The sequence below is a fragment of the Leopardus geoffroyi genome, chromosome B2 (genome assembly GCF_018350155.1).
Source record: "Leopardus geoffroyi isolate Oge1 chromosome B2, O.geoffroyi_Oge1_pat1.0, whole genome shotgun sequence".
NCBI lineage: Eukaryota > Metazoa > Chordata > Mammalia > Carnivora > Felidae > Leopardus > Leopardus geoffroyi.
In genome coordinates, this window is record NC_059332.1 from 41,540,431 (window position 1) to 41,558,913 (window position 18,483).

General features: G+C 42.8%; 1 protein-coding gene across 3 annotated transcripts in view; it reads right to left on the bottom strand.

The window, feature by feature from the left end:
• The window catches only part of ZNF318 (zinc finger protein 318), a 34,011-nt gene extending 22,797 nt beyond the window's left edge, over positions 1-11,214 (bottom strand). For 2 of the 3 annotated variants that reach the window (XM_045498311.1, XM_045498312.1), the window contains exons 1-3: positions 10,487-11,214; positions 7,811-7,962; positions 905-1,544 (exon numbers count right to left, since the gene is read on the bottom strand). In XM_045498311.1, coding sequence (XP_045354267.1) covers positions 905-1,544; positions 7,811-7,962; positions 10,487-10,942 — 1,248 coding nt within the window. In that variant the 5' untranslated portion in view covers positions 10,943-11,214. The remainder of the gene's footprint in view (positions 1-904; positions 1,545-7,810; positions 7,963-10,486) is intronic. The other variant, XM_045498310.1, reaches the window with a different exon arrangement.
• Between the last annotated feature and the right edge of the window lie 7,269 nt (positions 11,215-18,483).

Genomic DNA, 18,483 nt, shown 5'->3' on the forward strand with positions numbered 1-18,483 from the left:
CAAATACTTAAATAGTTGGTTCTTCTTGAATAAATAGGGGGATGCTAAGTATGAATGAAAGGGAGGTACAGTATCCTTAGGCGGGTTCAAGATTTGGGTCTCCATCTCTCCAGATGTTTCTGCTGTAGCAAGGGGAAACAGGAAATAAAGTAGATTGGCATGAATCTTTACCTTTGCCCATTTCTTGTACTCCTTACCAAGCAATACGAATTCAAAAGGATTTTAGAGATATACTCTAGCTTACTTGTTTCTTTTCTGTGGGTCCCTCAAAGTGGGGGAAAAACATATAAAAGTGGAGCCACATTGAAGTGAGATAAGGAAACTCTGAAACCTAACTGATCAACCTCCCCTTGCTTCCTTACATGCCCTTAGGTACTTCTTCAGAAACTTTTAGCTCCTAGGAGAATAGCTAAAAACTAGCGTTCATGCTTGACCATCTTTTCAAAGATGAGGAAAAAACATCAGGGCCCAGTAACTTGTCTAAAAATCACACAGCATGTAGTGGCAGTGGGATCAGAATCAGAATCACCTGGTTTCTGGTCTAGTGCCTAGTGTCTACTCATAAATCTTTTCTCTAAAGAGAAATGAGGAAAATTCAGATCATCTACTCTCTTTGCCCTTCAAACTTCACTTCCAAGAAACCCATATTCAAAGATTCCTTGAGGGCTATCCAATTTAGAGAAAAAAACTTTCAATAAATACTCTCCAAAATGTTTACTTAGCCTAATATATGACAATAGAAGCCCTCTACTGATGCATTATGAGGCCTACAGTTTACTCTGGAGAATCTTGGAAGATACTATATTACAAAGATACCATTAGGGACACAACCCTCAGGAAAGTAACCAAGTTTTAAGATATTAGAGGGACTAGCAAGAGATTCTAGAAGAAATGCAGCAGAGACCTGAATGGAAGGCTCCATGTCCACCTCAATCCGTTTCTTCAGAATTGACTTCTTGGGCATAGCGGATACTTCCTCAGGGCGATGTAAAGAATACCCTGGCTCTGGTGTTGTTAGGACACCTGATAGTCCAGGAATAGAACAGCTAGTGTCACCACCATCAACTCCCACTAGCTCCTGACTCAAGCTCCTACTTCGTTCTTCCTCTTCTTCTCGTTTTCGCCTGGCAAGGTCCAGCTCTCGAAACTCAGGATCTAGAAACCTAGGGCTTGGGCTTCGTCTACGCTGTCGATAGTTGCGGGTCCCTGATGAAAAACCTGAGTGATCACCGCCCATGCCATGTATCTTCTCTGTGTCATCATAACGGGGCCGTTTGGCCTCCCGGCTCCTTTCCTCAGGTCGTACAGAGTAGGAGCCTTTGAGTTTATCTCTATTCCGCTCTGTTCCCCGCAACAGCTCATCATGACAACTGATATGGGGACTATAATCAGAACGATGCAAGAAAGTTTCTCTTGTCCGGTAGTCCTCATCAAGTTGTCCCAAGAAGGGACTGAGAGGTCCCTCCTCCCGAGAAATATATCGTTCAAGACCTCGAGAGCACTGGGAACTTCGAGTGAAGACTGAATCATCAGTCAGGTCATCCCTAAGGAAAGAGACAAGCATCAGTGAATACAATGGACTTGGAAAGAGCAAGAGCAAACAAGCCTCTAAGAGGCTGACATTTAGCAAGGGGGCTACAGAATGCTTAGGACAAAAGACAAAAATCATGAAATCCAAGAACAAATCTATGGAACATTTCTTCTCCCTTTCCCCTGGGCACAAGCAGCTTCAATCTCTAACCAAAGGGAACTATTACTATCTATCTAGACAGAACTTTTAGGCTAATCTCTTTGACTAGACTTTGGGGATGCAGAATATCACGAGAGGGTCTGGGAGATGTGAAAACATCACTACCAGACTACAAAAAGTGTGGGTTACACAATTCCACGCTAGTTTAAATTCTAGCTCTTTGCTATCAAAAGTGTAGTTTCAATTAGCAGCATGAATATTACCTAGGAACTTTTTAGAAATGTGGATCTCAAGCTCCATCCAGGCCTACTGATTCAGAAACTGCATTATTTTAATAAGAGCTTCAGATGATTTGTATGCACTTTTAAATGTGAGAAATGGGAACACCTGGCTGGGTGGCTAGGTCAGTTAAGCATCCAACTCTTGATTTTGGCTCAGGTCATGATCTCATGGTTCATGAGATCAAGCCCCGCACTGGCTCTGGTGCTGGGTGGGGTGCCTGCTTAAGATTCTCTCTCTTCCTCTCCCTCTGCAACCCCCTCTCAAAAAAATTAATCCATAAATGAAATGTGAGAAATATCAGGCCAGGTCAATAATTTTCAAGCTGTGTTCTACAGAGACTCTTAAGAGTGCTTAGGAGATGCCTAAAGGAAGGACATGCTAAGAAAGCAGAGCCTGCATGGCTCTGGGCCTTCCACCTCACTGAAATCATACTGGCCCCAACTTTTACTGTTTGTTATGTAAAGTTCTGTGTAATATACCATTTGGAAAAGAAGTATTTCACTGTGGGGAAGATTTTTTTTTTAAACTACTGGGCTACCTAATTGGCACGATTTTCTCACAAGTTTTAGAAGATTCTCCAATGTTCTGTTTTGCTAGGTCACATATTAAAAACCATAAAATCCCTTTACAGCCTGTTTTGTTCTCTCTTTTCTACTTTGCTTGGATATCCACAAGCACTCTGCTAATCCTGGGTCTATGAAAGAGTATGGAATGATTTGGCTCACTATATATTTTTATTTTCATAGAAATAAAATGGTCTTTAAAAAAAAAAAAGAAATAAAATGGTCTTGGACCTTTGTGGCACAAAGATAAAAATACAGGATGGGACACCTGTCCTTTCAGCTCAGAGCTCTTTATCACACAAAATCGTCCTAATCTTTTTGGGTACTATGGTCACAGAGTTTCTACTGTCCAAAAAAGAAAATTTCTGATTCAATCATAGATAGAAATAAAGATCCTCCAGCACTCTAAGTAATCTGAATGAAACATTTACATGTCATGGCACCTGTGTGGCTCAGTTGGTTAAGCATCCAACTCTTGATTTCGGCTCAGGTCATGATCTCACAGTTCATGAGCTCAAGCCCTGCATTGGGCACTGTGCTGACAGTGCAGAGCCTGCTTGGGATTCTCTGTCTTGCTTTCTCTCACCATCCACCCCCTGCCAACTCCTGCTTGCACATGTGCTCTCAAAAATAAACATTTTTTAAAAATGTATGTGTCATTCACACTCCACTCACATTGGTGTTTTCTAGTTTCTAGTATGTACTTTTGTGTTTTGTAGAGTTTCTGAGAAATAACTTTTCTTTGATTTTGTTTTTTTTTAGTTGCTTTCTCTGGGACTGAGCAGAACACCAAAGAGTTGCCTTTTCTAGAACTTTGTTCAAAGTTTTAGACCTGGGTAACAGCTATAAATAATTTTACGAAAGACTATCATAGATAAACTTTATCACTTCCTCTAAAAGAATGCCACCCATGAGAATCCAGGTTCCTGTTACCCACCTCCTCCCCAAGAATCTGGGGAATTTTGAGGTCTCGATATAGTATAAAATAGGAAAAATGGGAATGAACCAAGGATGATCTCTGAAATCAAACATAACTAGAGTAATATATTTTACTCTATGGGTTTGTCAGCCATGAACACGCCTATTTCCAGGGAGGAAATGTCCATGAGCCACTCTATTACTACAACACCATCTACCATGAAAAAGTCTCTGATTGTATTAGTGTAGAGGAAAAAACACAGGCTCCATGGGGAGTGGCAAATTCATCCATACTTCCATGTTCAGCTCCCCACTAGAACTATTACATATCACCACCAAATGGCATACTAGCTCAAGATCTAATCTAGCACTAAATATCAAGAAACTAGAAATAATGAGATGACTCCCAGACAGTATCAATCCAGACTTGTAACCTTCAGCAAAAGAAGGCAAAAACAACACAATGAAAAAAGGTATGTTAACAGTTAAAAGAATAAACTGTCATATGTATATCATGCATATATATCATGCAATACAGAAATCATGGATTTCTATACAGGCAGAAATCAAGATGCTTATTAGAAGCTCATGTCTTCCTTCCCCAGGTCTCCCAAAGGATAAGAGAAAGAACTGGCTATGGTAAAAGTGAGCCCTAAAAAGGGTCCCATCCTCTGTAGCTTAGAATAGTCCAGGGACAGACTCTCTCTGAAAGTTTTAGTTAAGTCCAACTCTTTTCTAAGGTTTTAAATAGTATATAAGGTCTATCTATTTAAAAAACTGACAGGGTGCCTAGGTGGCTCAGCCAGTTAAGCATTCAACTTTGGCTCAGGTCATGATCTCATGGTTTGTGAGTTCAAGCCCCTCATCAGGCTCTCTACTGACAGTGCATAGCCTGCCTGGGATTCTCACTTTCTCTCTCACTCAAAAATGAATAAATAAACTTTAAAAATAAATAAATAAGTAATTGATTGTTGGATTGCTGGATGGGTACATGGGGCTCACTGTATTATTCTACTTTTTTTTTTTTTTTAAGCTTCTCATGAATTGGTCAGCATCTCATCTAGCAAGTAGATGGGAGCTCCCTCTCTGTACTTTTGTATTTATGAATTGCATTAAACAAGTAAAAAAACATATAACATATACCCACATAAAACTTTGTACACCAATGTTCACAGCAGCATTATTCACAATTGCCAAATAGTGGAAACAACCCAAATTTATCCATCCAATCATCTCTGATGAATGGATAAACAAAACACATACAATGACATATTATTGGTAACAAAAAGAAAGGAAGTACTATTATATGCTACAACATGAATGAATCTTGAAAACATTATGCTAAGTGAAAGAGGCTAGTCACAAAGGACCATATATTGTATGATTCTATTTATATGAAATGTCCAGAACAGGCAAATCTAGACAGAAAATAGATTAGCAATAAGCTATCGTGTGTGTGTGTGTGGGGGGGGGGGGGGTTAACTAATAGCTAAGAGTGCAGGTAATAAAACTTTTCTAAAATTAATCGTAGTAGTGGATGCACAACTCTGTGAACTCAGTGACTAAAAGTCACTGAACTGCACACATTTTTTTTTTCTTTAAATAGGTTCCATGCCCAGCATGGAGCCCAGTGCAGGGCCTAAACTCACAACCCTGAGCTCAAGACCTGAGCTGAGATGAACAGTTGGGTGCTTAACAGACTGAGCCATCCAGGCACCCCTGAACCATACACTTTAAATGGGTGAATTTTACGGTATGTGAATTATGGCTCAATAAAGCTGTTAAAAAATGTATACGATTAAGAAAAAGAAGAAGAAAAAAGACCCTGTAGAGTCCAAACTTCCCATTCTTCTGCTGACTCCCTAAAATGCCTGAAGAAAGCTCTTTGCTTCTGTCTTTTCCCTAAGGCAAATCAGAAAGAAAAAATTCTGCTCCTTCAACCTAAGTCAGGGCAAGGAAGAGTTAAGATAAGAATTTTGTGAATGGAACGTGCAGACTACTTTGTTAACAGGGTAAACTGAACTCACATCCACAAGTCTTTAGAAGCTTAAATTAGAGCACGTGCTCTCTCTCTCTCTCAAAATAAATAAACTTTACAAAAAAAATAAATAAATAAGGGAAGAGAAAGATTATCAGGGTCCCAGGAAAAGTTTATTTTTAAAAATTTTAAGTAATCTCTACACCCACAACCTGAGGTTCAAACTTAACACCCCCAGGAACAAGAGTCTCTGGGAATAAAAGTGGCATGCCCTAGTGACTTAGCTAACCACATATCGCCAGGAAAAAAATGTAAAGCACCTACATACAAAGGATGGAAATGGCCTGTTTCATTAGCTGAATTGGATACACTGTCAGGAGACATCATGAGAACGCCAGTGGTCCTATGGCCTGGTATTACTGGACAGTAATTATCCACACAAACCATATAGAGAAAAAATACAGGGGACAAAACAATATAAAGAATGGGTTGCTACCTCTTTTTATTATTATTTTTTTCCTTAAGTAATCTCTATGCCCAATGTGGGGCTTGAACTCACAACCCCAAGATCAAGAGTTGCATGCTCTACCAACTGAGGCGCCCCCGATAGCTCCTTTTAGAACCTTAGTCTCATTTTCTCTAAAACAGACTTGTCTCTCTGAAACACATGATTCTGGGAAGACAATTACTATCCCAAACTCCCTAAAAGGCAATTTTTAATTTTTACAACTTAAAAAAGGACAATTCACTATCTGAAGCACACGTGCATAACGAAGCTTATAGAAAGGGGAGGTGACAAGAGGAAATGCTATAGTTATCTCAAAACCTTAACAAGGAAGGAAGAGAGTCACACCTGACACCACCTACTCAATCATTTCCCAAAATAGAAATAGCCAGAAGGGCAAGAGCTTTTGCCTCAATTAAGGGATATAGTCACATAACTTAAAGCGCTATATTCAGAAGTTTCTTTTTTTTTAATATATTTTTTAATGTTTTTAGTTTTTTTTGAGAGAGAGATAGAGCATGAGTGGGGGAGGGGCATAGAGAGAGGAGACAGAATCTGAAGCAGGCTCCAGGCTCTGAGCTGTCAGCACAGAGCCAGACGGGGGACTCAAACTCGTGAATCACAAAATCACAACCTGAGCCCAAGTCGGACGCTTAACCTACTGAACCACCCAGGCGCCCCATGAAATTTCTGTCATATGACACAGAACTCTCCCGCCTTGGTCTCCCACATCAAATTGCCACTGGAGCTTTGAAGTAAATATCACCAAAGAGTAACACTGGTCTTCAGACTTCCTGCCCAGCCGTCCCCCACCTGTCTGTCTATGCTCAGTGTACCACTACATGGACAGTCTCAGTTTGAAAGAATATTACATTGACTTGTTGCTACTGCTAATCATTTGTGAAAACTCCCAATATGCTGGGCAGAGGCCACAACAGACATGGTTCCCAGCTCTCAGAAAGCACTTTCCCTGTACTCCCATTCTTATTTATTTACTTTTGTGAGGAGAAAAACACCTAATGTGATTAGTTAACTTCCCACGTGGTGAGGTTCCTAATACCTAAGATCTACATTTAATACTCTGTGGAGTGTATTTGTCTGCCCTCAACATTCAATAGTTGTAAAAACTGAAATTAAACATTTTTAAAGAGCTTTAACTTTTCTACTAATGCTTAATATACTTAATATACTGAATTTAGATACATGTTAGATATGAATTTATCTAAAACCTTTCTGAATCTATATTTCAGCCTGACCAAGCTGAAAACGCCATTTAAAAAAGATTTCCTAGGGGCGCCTGGGTGGCGCAGTCGGTTGGGCGTCCGACTTCAGCCAGGTCACGATCTCGCGGTCCGGGAGTTCGAGCCCCGCGTGGGGCTCTGGGCTGATGGCTCAGAGCCTGGAGCCTGTTTCCGATTCTGTGTCTCCCTCTCTCTCTGCCCCTCCCCCGTTCATGCTCTGTCTCTCTCTGTCCCAAAAATAAATAAACGTTGAAAAAAATTAAAAAAAAAAAAGATTTCCTATTTTGTCCAGAACTTTCTTTTGCAGAAAGGATCCTAGTTCCAGTATTTTAGAATCCTTATCATCTCAATTGTTTACGTTTATGTCCTGTTTATGTCCCCTCAGCCTTCCCCTTTCTAGATGGACCAGGATGACATTCTAAAGTCTTTTCTTCTATGTAATTCTTTCAGCAACAGAGTCTACGTCAATACACTCTTCCCACTTAGAAAGCCTTTGCCAATGCTATACTTTGTACTGGACACAGGGTGTAACTTCAGGGCTGGCACCACTCTTTCAAATACATTATTCAGAAAAAAGCAACTTTTCTAGCTTCAAGCACTATTATAGTGTGCCCTACCCCAAATGAAGCCTACCTGTCCACGTCCTCCAGATTATCCACTGGTGACCCCAGTCGATCACTAAGCCGCCGCCGTTCTGGTATGCCAACACAGAAATGGTCATTGCCAACAGTGATTCTTAAGCTCTGTTCCAAAGAAGAGTCAGAACGCAGACCAGGAGAGCGTCTCTACAAAAGTAAAAGATAATGTAATATTCTATAGGATCAAGACATCCCTATACCCAAAAATGTACTCCTCAGAGGTCATAAAATTGTCACCCAAAAAGGAGAGAAATGACTATGGTAAGATACTACTCCAAAAATAAAGCATATTTTTAAAAATTATCATTTTCTTAGATGAAAGACCATACTTCCAAGCCTCCCAATCAGAGACCTCTCATTCTTTCATTTACTAGTACTGGGCATGGGACTAAAAGAGTAAATCGAGTCTGTTTTCAGAATCTATACATTTCTGGTGAAGTAAGCAAATAACAGGTTTTGTGTGTTTTTTAAAGTACTTCTGATAGCAGTAAGTGTTATAAAGTCATTAAAAAGTGATAATATGAAAGAGATTAGAGAAAAGGAACTACTTCAGATAGGATGGTTAAAGATGGCTTTTTCTGAGGTGATATTATTTAACCTGACCCTTGACTGATGAGATGTCAGCCTTGCAAACAGATGGAAGTATGTTTCTGGCAAAAAGAACAAGCTGTGGAATGAGCTTAGCATGTTCTGAGTAACAGAAAGACAGCCAGTGTGACTGTAGCAAAGTGACAGAAGACAGGAAATTTGGATTTTATTCTTAGTGTAGTAATAAACCACAGAAGGAGTTCAAGCATTAGAGTGATATGATCTGACTACATTCTTCCTCCAGATGCTTGCATTGCTCCTACTCTCATCTCATTCAAGTCTTTATTGAAGTCACCTTCCCAAGCCTTCCTTGGCTACCCTATTAAAAATGATGAATTCCTTTCTGTTTTTGTTTTTACTTAGTACTTAATCCCATTTAATATGCCAAAATATTTTACTTCTCTTATTGCCTGACTCCCCCTGGTAAAATATAAGCTCTACAAGGGCAGGGGTTTTTGACCGTTCACTGTTGTATCCCCAGTGCCCAGAACAGTGCCTAATATGGTAGATGTTGAATAAATACTTCTCAATTGTATAAAATGAAGATTAACAAAAATTATCTTGATTGCTAGGTACAGAATAAACTAGGTGGTAACAAGAATGGAATGTAAAGGAAACTAAGGCAATAATCCACTCAAAAGGCAATAGGGCTTAGACTAATGGCAGGTGGACAGTTTAGGGGATGTATCTTGGAGGCAGAGCTGACATGTTGACACATGGAGTGAATCTGACAGCTTAGACTTGGGAGAAGGGAAACCATCACTATTTCTAGCTGAGCAATGGGTGATGTCACTGACTTGAGAAGAAAAGCTTGGAGCATTGAAGAAAAGGGAGGCTGTGGGAACTAGTATTCAATTTTCTTTGCTTCCTCTGTAGAACTTCTTGCTTCCTCAGACTATAGCTGCTCAGCTGTGAAAATCTTAACATAGTGACAAGTCAATTCACCTAAGACCAGAGTACCTAGAGCACGTCAATACTCTTAGAGAGCCAGCAGAGAAAACAGAAACTTTGTCATGGGGTTTTTTAAAAAAAAATTGATGAACTGAAAATAAAAACAAATTCCAAAACACCAGTCCCAGGCCAGAGGCAGTTACGGTGAGAGGTCAATATTATGTCTAAACTTCTATCTTTTTTAAAAAAGATTTTATTTTTAAAGTAGTCTCTCCACCCAATGTGGGACTTGAACTCATGACCCTGAGATCAAGAGCCCTATGCTCTACAAACCCAGCCAGCCAGGTGCTCCTAAACTGAACTTCTTAACCTCATGTCCCATCCCTTTAGCAGGGAAACATAACCGTTAAAATTATAGATGGTGGGAACCGGGTACGCATGGACTGAATCACAGCTACACCACTTCTTAGTTGTATGACATTTTTTAAAGTTGCTCAAACCTCTCTGGATACCTCAGCTATTCAATAAGGCAAAATTTTAACTTCCTCGCCTCAAAGGGTTGTGAGTGTTCAAAGGAAATGTGTAAATGAAGGTCGAAGCATAATCCTGCCACATAACTCAATAAGTGGTGGTACTTATTAATGACTGTGGGTATGCACAGTTCATTTCGGAGTAGCGCCAATTTGCTAACAGTTTACACTCTAGGTGTCTTCGCTGATGAGGTTTAGGCAACCCTATCTGGCCACAAAGACATTTCAGCTTCTTTTCTAAGATCCACGGGGCAGCTCAGGTCTAAGGGGATACCAAACCACGCAACTCTGAGGGAAACATCGACTACTGAACAAGTACCAGGCACACAGTTTGGAGGACATTCCCCTCGCCCTGGCAAACTTTTCCGCATCTCACCCAGAGTGAGACAAACAGCCTATTCCTGAAATGATGCACTGCCTCCCGAACGAGGCGCCCGTCTGGGTCCCGAGTCCGTTATTGTGTAAAGCGGCTCCCAGGGCTGACGGGGAACCTCCAGGTTCGGACGTCGCCGAGGGAGCCCGAGGGGGGGTGGAGGGCCTTCGATCCTGGGACTCTGGCCTGGAGGCCTTGGGGCGCCTGTGCTGCGGGCGTTTCTGAAAGCGGGAAGCCCGGACGAAGGGGCTAGGGTATAGAGGGAGTCCCGGTCGAGGGGTGGGATTACCCGGCTGCCGCTGTCGCCTGGATGGTCTCCACGGCCGTCCCGGGCGAAGTCCGCGCGGGACTCCCCGCGGCTGCTGCCTCGGAAACCGGCCGGGCCCGGCGGGAAGAGTCGTCGGCCCCGCGGCGGCGACGGGGAGCCGCGACGCGCCCGCGGCGGGGAGGGGGAAACGCGACGACCCCGCGGCGGGGACGGCGAGGCCCGGCGGCCGCGGGGCGGGGACGGGGAGCCACGGCGACCCCGCGGCGGGGACGGCGAGGCCCGGCGGCCGCGGTGCCCTGAGGGCGAGCGGGGACGGCGAGCCGGGTTCCGAGACGAGGAGGAGCTGGAGGGCAGCGGCGAGGTGCGGCGAGCCGGGCCTGAGGAGGAGCCGGAGCTGCGGCCGGTGCGCGGGCCGCCCCCGCCGCTCTCTTTAGGCCGGTGCGAAGAGACGGAGGAGCGGGCGCCGCTGCGGTACATGGCTCCGGCAGCAGCAGCCACGGCGGCAGCTCCGACCGGGGGGCGCCCTGGACGCGGGGCCCCAGCGCGCCGCCGCAGCTGCAGCCACGGCCGCCACGCGCCGCCCCCGCAGCCAGAGCCGCCCCCTCCCCTCGGCCCCGCGCCGCCGCTGGGGCCGGCCGAGCGCGCGGCCGCTGCTGGCGGTTGGAAGCGCGAGCACGCGTCCGACACACCCCCCCGCCCTCCGGGGCTCCCCGCTCCTCCACTCAGGGAGCGGCCACAAGAGCCTGAAGTGGGGAGGAGCGCAGAAGCCCGAGCGAGGCAGGGCGAGGGGAGGGGAAGCGGACGCGCGACCTGCGCCCCGTACGCTCCGCCTCCGAACCTGCAAGATGGCGGCGGCTGAGCCACCCACTTCCCCGTCCCCCGGCGACCACGTGACTTCGGGAGCCTCCGCGCAGTTAGGCCCGGGCGGAAGAGGGGATTAGCGGGAGCTGAACTGGCTTTTCTGGGGTTGCTCGAGGCGTGGGGTGACATCTGGTAGCATCTTCGCCCTTCTCCTGTCCCCCAACCCTGTTACTTTATGTGGGGACGATAAATGGTTATAAGTGATGGGAATATAAATAAACCCAAAACGTTAGGTATGGAGAAGGTTATGGCACGTAGTGACCACCAACGCCCCGGACCCCACAGAAGACGCATCATTTTACTTTCCATTTTATCTGATCTCTGTCGATTGAAGTTGGGGGCGGAGAAATGCGGAATGGGGACGGGTCTGGGGGGCGAGAGTCAAATCCAAAGCAGACATCAGAGTAAATTGTTCTTTCAACCAGAATACATACGGTCATGGGGAAGGTCTCATTGCCAAGGGGTCCATATCATGACAGGAAGACTGGAGAGTTTTTTGAGCGATTCAGATCCTCCAATCTATGACCAGAATTTTCCTGGACACCTGACTGTAGTAGTCCCCAGTCTCAGGGCCTGCATACTTAATACAAAAGTCAAGAAATCACCACATGAAAGAAGAAAAACCATGGTCAAAACAGAAAAAAAAGTTGACCTTAACCAAACTCTTCCAAACAAAACAATGCTTTTGACAGTTTTCATCTATCAGCTAGAAACACAAAATGTGAAATTGGTATGAGAATTAGACTTCTGATTCCCAAGCAAAGGCAGAACAAAAAATTTTAAACATGAAAGATTTCTATCTTCTAATTTATATATTACAACATTAAATTTAAAATATATCCAATTTCATGATGTTTGCTTATATCATAGCTCTGTAAGAATAAATTTCTTACTAGTTAATTTCTCTTGCACTCAGCTTAGTTCCCTCAACATTACAAGCTTGCTCCCAATAGGCATTTGAATTTTTGATTCCTGACTTTTGGGTTTCATGGCTTAAGGTCTTCATCATGTCAAGGTTATTAATGTATTCCGCATATTTTTTAACACTTGAATGATTTTGTTTTCCATATTTAGTTTATCTGGGATTTTACGTGTGAATTCCCCCATAATCAATTCATTAAGTTAAAATTTAAAATTACTTTTCACAGATAACCAATTTTATTCAAAACATGAGTTGGGATTACCTGTATAGTGGGAAGTCAGAGTGAGGGAGTGAGTTACCCAGCTAATGAATGAACCTTGCCAAGGGTTCACCATCCACGACTCCGCCCATTTTCTTTTCTTTTAGTTGTGTAATTTAACAGTAAAGAGATTTTGTTAATGGGATTTCCTTGTGAAAAGAAAACAAAATATCAGTGTTGATGATGGAAGTAAAAGAAAGTAAAGCAGTCTGAGAAAGCAATGGCTCTTAAACAGAATATATGAGTTATTCATATATTATTCGTTATTCATATTTCACATATTATTCATTATTACTCATGAATTCATATTATTCATTATTCTTATATTATAACCATAATATATGAATGTAAGGTTTTTGTACAGTTTAGAACATATTTCATAATGTGTGCTGTGCAGTAGAGACCTCTACTCAGAGATTTGATTATACCAGCTAAGTAGCATAAAAGACTTGTCAGATTGAAAATGGGGAAAATTCCTGCTCAGACTATAACCTAAGGCCCGTTTTTTTTTTCAATATATGAAATTTATTGTCAAATTGGTTTCCATACAACACCCAGTGATCGTCCCAAAAGGTGCCCTCCTCAATACCCATCACCCACCCCCCCTCCCTCCCACCCCCCATCAACCCTCAGTTTGTTCTTAGTTTTTAAGAGTCTCTTATGCTTTGGCTCTCTCCCACTCTAACCTCTTTTTTTTTTTTTCCCTTCCCCTCCCCCATGGGTTTCTGTTAAGTTTCTCAGGATTCACATAAGAGTGAAAACATATGGTATCTGTCTTTCTCTGTATGGCTTATTTGACTTAGCATCACACTCTCCAGTTCCATCCACGTTGCTACAGAGGGCCATATTTCATTCTTTCTCATTGCTAAGGCCCGTTTTTTAAAACAATAAACTTTAAAACTGCCTCTGAACAGCAGACAGTCCAGGTAAAATATCATAAGAATGTATAACTGCTTCTATGTATGAAATGTCTCTGAGGTACAAGTCACAAGACACTTAAGCTTAAGTTGTCTTCCAGGAACTAAGAGGCCCACTTTCATCCAGTTCAGACGGGTCAAAACCTTCCTCCTGGGCCCGCACAAATCTCCATAGGTGACATTTTGATGTCAAGGAGCCTGAAATCTCCACCCCCTAATCTTGTCAATACCCCATCTTTGAGCATGTGATATATGAAGAAGCAAGATGATGGACTGTGCCTGCATAGATCAACAATTCCCTGACCTTTATCTCACCCTCTCTAGCTTCCAATCATATCCCCCCACACTGTCCCTAAAATCCCATAAATACTCAAGAGACCTTTTTTTCAGGAAAGGTGATATGAGACCTGTTCTCCGTCTCCACGCTTGGCTGCCTTGTGAATAAATTCCTTTCTCCGCCACATATCTGCAGGTCTCAGTGATTGGCTTCTGTGCATAGGGCAAACTGAACTGGTTAGGTAACAACTGAAGGGTGACAGTCTATGTAAGTTAAATTGCCATATAAAATAGTCCAGAGAAGGGGTGCCTTGCTGGCTCAGTCAGTAGAGCATGCAACTCTCAATCTCAGACTTGTGAGTTCAAGCCCCCATATTGGGCATGGAGCCTACTTTAAAAAAATAAAATAGTCCAGGGAAGATGATTTTAGTCATCCCTGGGTTGGTGAGATTCAGAGATCTGGGAGACTTTAGCAGGGCTTATTGATAATCTGTGTTTCCTCTCATTTAGGGCACAAAGAAAAGGACATTTCCTTCCTTCTTTCAGAAAGGGGGTCACGTGACTATTTCTATCCACTATAGACTGAATGGAAGCACTTCCAGGCTCTATCAGGAAGGAATGGTTATAAGATTTCCATGCTCTTTCCTCCTTTGCTGTGGCAAATGAGGAAGCCACATGTTACAGATGGTACAACCTGTCAGCCTAGGTCCCTGAGTGACTGTGTAAAACAGAGTACCACCCCCAACCCTGAGTTGAACGTACACTATGAGCATGAAATGAAGCTTTGTTGTGTAAAACACTGAGATTTTGAAGGATAATTTACTACCACAGTACAACCTTGACGAATGTGACCATTATGAAAATGTTTTTTTGGTTGTTTTGTTTTGCATCTGTATTTTCTGACTCTATAAATTAAAAATTAAAAATTTATAAAAATTAAAAATCTATAAAATTGTTTAAAAAAATAATTAAAAATCTGCCAGAGAGGTGTGCCCTGTCTTTGTATTAGCCTAAACATGAATTTCAGTTACTCATGTTTTTGGTGGGATCTAAATAAACATGAAGAAAAGTTAAAAGATGTTCACAGACACTTGGAGTCAATACATTTTATTTATTTTTTTACACTTGATCTTAGCCATAAGACTGAGAAGCAATTACTATTACACTTTTTTAAGATTTTATTTTAGGGACGCTTAGGTGGCTCAGTCGGTGAAGTGTCCAATTTCGGCTCAGGTCACAATCTTGTGGTTTGTGAGTTCAAGCCCTGCATCAGGCTCTGCCCTGATGGTGCTGAGCCTGCTTGGGATTCTCTCTCTCTCTCTCTCTCTCTCTCTCTCTCTCTCTCCCTCTATCTCTGTGACCCTCCCCCATTCATGCATGTGGTCTTTCTCAAAATAAATAAACTTTAAAAAAATAATAAAGATTTTATTTTATTTTTATTTATTTATTTTTGAGTGAGAGAGAGAGAGAGAGAGCGAGCAGATGAGGGGCAGAAAGACAGGGAGAGAAAGAATCCTGAACAGGTTCCACCCTGTCATTGTGGAGGCCAAGACAGGGCTCGAACTCACAAATATGGAGAACATGACCTTAGTCATAATCAAGAGTCAACGCTTAACCAACTGAGCCACCCAGGTGCCCCTAAAGATTTTATTTTATTTACTTAATTTTTTAATGTTTATTTTTGAGAGAAACAGAGTGTGAGCGGGGGAAGGGCAGACAGAGAGGGAGACAGAATCCAAAGCAGGCTCTAAGCTCTGAGCAGTCAGCACAGAGCCCGACAGGGGCCCAAACTCACTAACTGTGAGATCATGACATGAGCTGAACTCAGATCATGACATGACATGACATGACTGAGCATGAACTCAGTCGCTTAACTGACTGAGCCCCCCAGACGCCCCTAAAGATTTTATTTTTAAGCGATCTCTACACTTAGCGTGGGGTTCGAACTCACATCCCAAGATTAAGAGTCACACACCCCACCAACTGAGCCAGCCAGACGCCCCTGGAGTCAATACATTTTAAATCAGGATTAGTTAGGGGCACCTTGCGTGGCTCAGTTGGTTGGGCATCAGACACTTGATTTCAGCTCAGGTCATGACTTCTTGGTTCATGGGATCCAGTGGGCGAAGTCAGGCTCTGTGCTGACAGTTTGGGATTCTCTCTCTGCCCCTCCCGCTTCCCCACTCACGCCCACACACTCTCTTTCTCAAAATAAATCAATAAACTTTAAAAAATTGATAAATTAAAACAAAATAAATCAGGGTTAGTTATACTCTATATCAAATTCTCCTCTTCAATCCTTCTCCCATACTGAATAGCTATTTTTACCAAGGGATTTGGCCTCCATGGTGTAAAATTGCAAAACTCTTCTGCTTCTCCTTCACATCTGCCTTACGCATAGTTCTTTCCATGTCCCGCATGAAACCTCTTGCAGATTCCTTCACTTTTTAAGTATTTTTCAGTCACAAGAATAGTCTCATTGCAGTAGTGAAAATGTTTTGTCCAGGGTAACAAGTACCACTCTAAACCTCAGTTTATGAGGTTCTCCCATTCCCCAGCTCTTGCCTGCTACAGATGGGAAATTTGCTGTGATGAAGGGAGGAATGCCAGGCTTCTCCACATCCCTGCCTTTACTCCTCAGTGTATATTGCTCCTCTCCCACTGGCCAGCTGCTGTTTCTGAACTGCCCTCCTCCAGCGTTTGGTGCAGGAAAAGAATGGATTAGGGGGAAAGGGCCGTCTTTCCTGGGTGGTGCAGAATACTGTTATCTTTGAAAGTTGGTTTCCCATGCACGTGGAGGATTCACAAATGTTGGCTCTTTCTCTTGTATGTCACCTTTGTGGGCTTTTTTATGGCTCTCCTGTTGGGACCGCAGTGATGCCTCTTCTCTGGTTGACTGCCTGTTACTTTTCTCCCCACAGTCCCTGGCCTTCTAGAGATTCATCCCACATAAAACTCACTCTCCTGGGGTCCCTTTCCTCTTTGGGCACACATCATGGGAAAGATCCTTTCATTTATTTGCTTGTTTTAAGTTTTTATTTAAATTCCAGTTAGTTGTCATACAGTGTAATATTAATTACAGGTGTACAATCTAGAGATTCAACACTTACATACAATACCTGGTGCTCATCACAAGTGCACTCTTTAATCCCCATCACCTATTTACCCTGTTGCCCCATCTGCCTCCTTTCTGATAACCATCAGTCTGCTCTCTATAGTTAAGTGTCTGTTTCTTGGTTTGCCTCTCTCTCTCTTTTTTCCCTATGCTCCTTTGTTTTATTTCTTAAATTCCACATGAGTGAAATCATGTGGTATTTGTCTTTCTCTGATTTATTTTGGTTAGCATAATACTCTAGCTCCATCCATGTTATTGCAAATGGCATGATTTCATTCTTTTTTTATAACTAATATTCCATTGTACATATACACCATATCTTCTTTATCCATTTATCAGTTGATGGACATTTGGGCTGTTTCCAAAATTTGGATGTGATAGATAATATTGCTATAAACATTGGGGTGCATGTGTCCCTTTGAATTAGTATTTTTGTATTCCTTGGGCAAATACCAAGCAGTGCAATTGCTAGATCATAGGGTAGTTCTATTTTTAACTTTTTGAGGAACTTCCATACTGTTTTCCAGAGTGGCTGCATCAGTCTGCATTCCCACCAACAGTGCAAAAGGGTTCCCCTTTCTCCACATCCTCACCAACACCTGTTTTTTCTTGTATAGTTGATTTTAGCTATTCTGACTAGTGTGAGGTGACATCTTATTGTAGTTTTGATTTGTATTTCCCTGGTAATGAGTCTGTTGGACATCTGGATGTCTTCTTTGGAGAAATGCCTGTTCATGTCTTCTGCCCATTTTTTAATTGGATTGGGAAGGATCCTTTTAAAATGATTCCATGTTGGTTTCTTTGTGGGGACACTTGGCCCACCGGACCACTTATGCATCTTTGCCCTGCTAACAAGGGCAGTGCAGTTCACTCTCTATCCCACACACCTTACTTGCCATGTCAGTCAGCTGGCATCTTGCTTTTGAACTTCCTCAGGTGGGAGTTAGGATATCATTCCCTATGGACTTCCAGACCCCAGGAGATATATGCCAAACATTCTGAGAGGTGCTAGTGGAAGCCTCTGAGTCACTTGGCCTTAGGCGAAGGGAACAACCCTTTTCCCTCCCCAGAGTGGCAAAAAGGAAATTCAGAGCCCACAGGTAACTCCCAACACAATCCTCATTCTCATATACAAACTGTAGAACATTAGTAAAGCTGGCCAACTGGATCACAATCTCTTCCCATCTCCCTTTGAGGTGGATGGTGGGGGAAGGGGGTGCCTGGCATCTATTGTGTTCCTTTCTGCTTTTGAGGCCTTCGCTGAAACTCCAAAGACAACAGGGAGAATCTAATTAACATCCTGTCACAACTGCTGTCTGTCACCAGTTCAAGAAACTCTTACTAGACCCCCAATGAAAATGGTGAAATGGGTACACACACACACACACACACACACACACACACACACACTGCAGCAGACGTATAGCAATGACAGATAAAACCTGAAAAGGGAAAAGACCTAGACTTTAAGACACAATACACATTCCTTGTGAATATGTGCAAATCCACAAACTTCTGAGGCTTTGAAATAAGTCTAGATAGAAGTAAGGGTAGCCATCAGAGATTTCACTCCTGTGTGTGGAGATATAAGTGCCTCCCAGGAAGTGGAAGACCTGGGCCAGGTTTTCAGCTTGAAGCCAAGGACACTCCAACCCTATGTGCAACCTG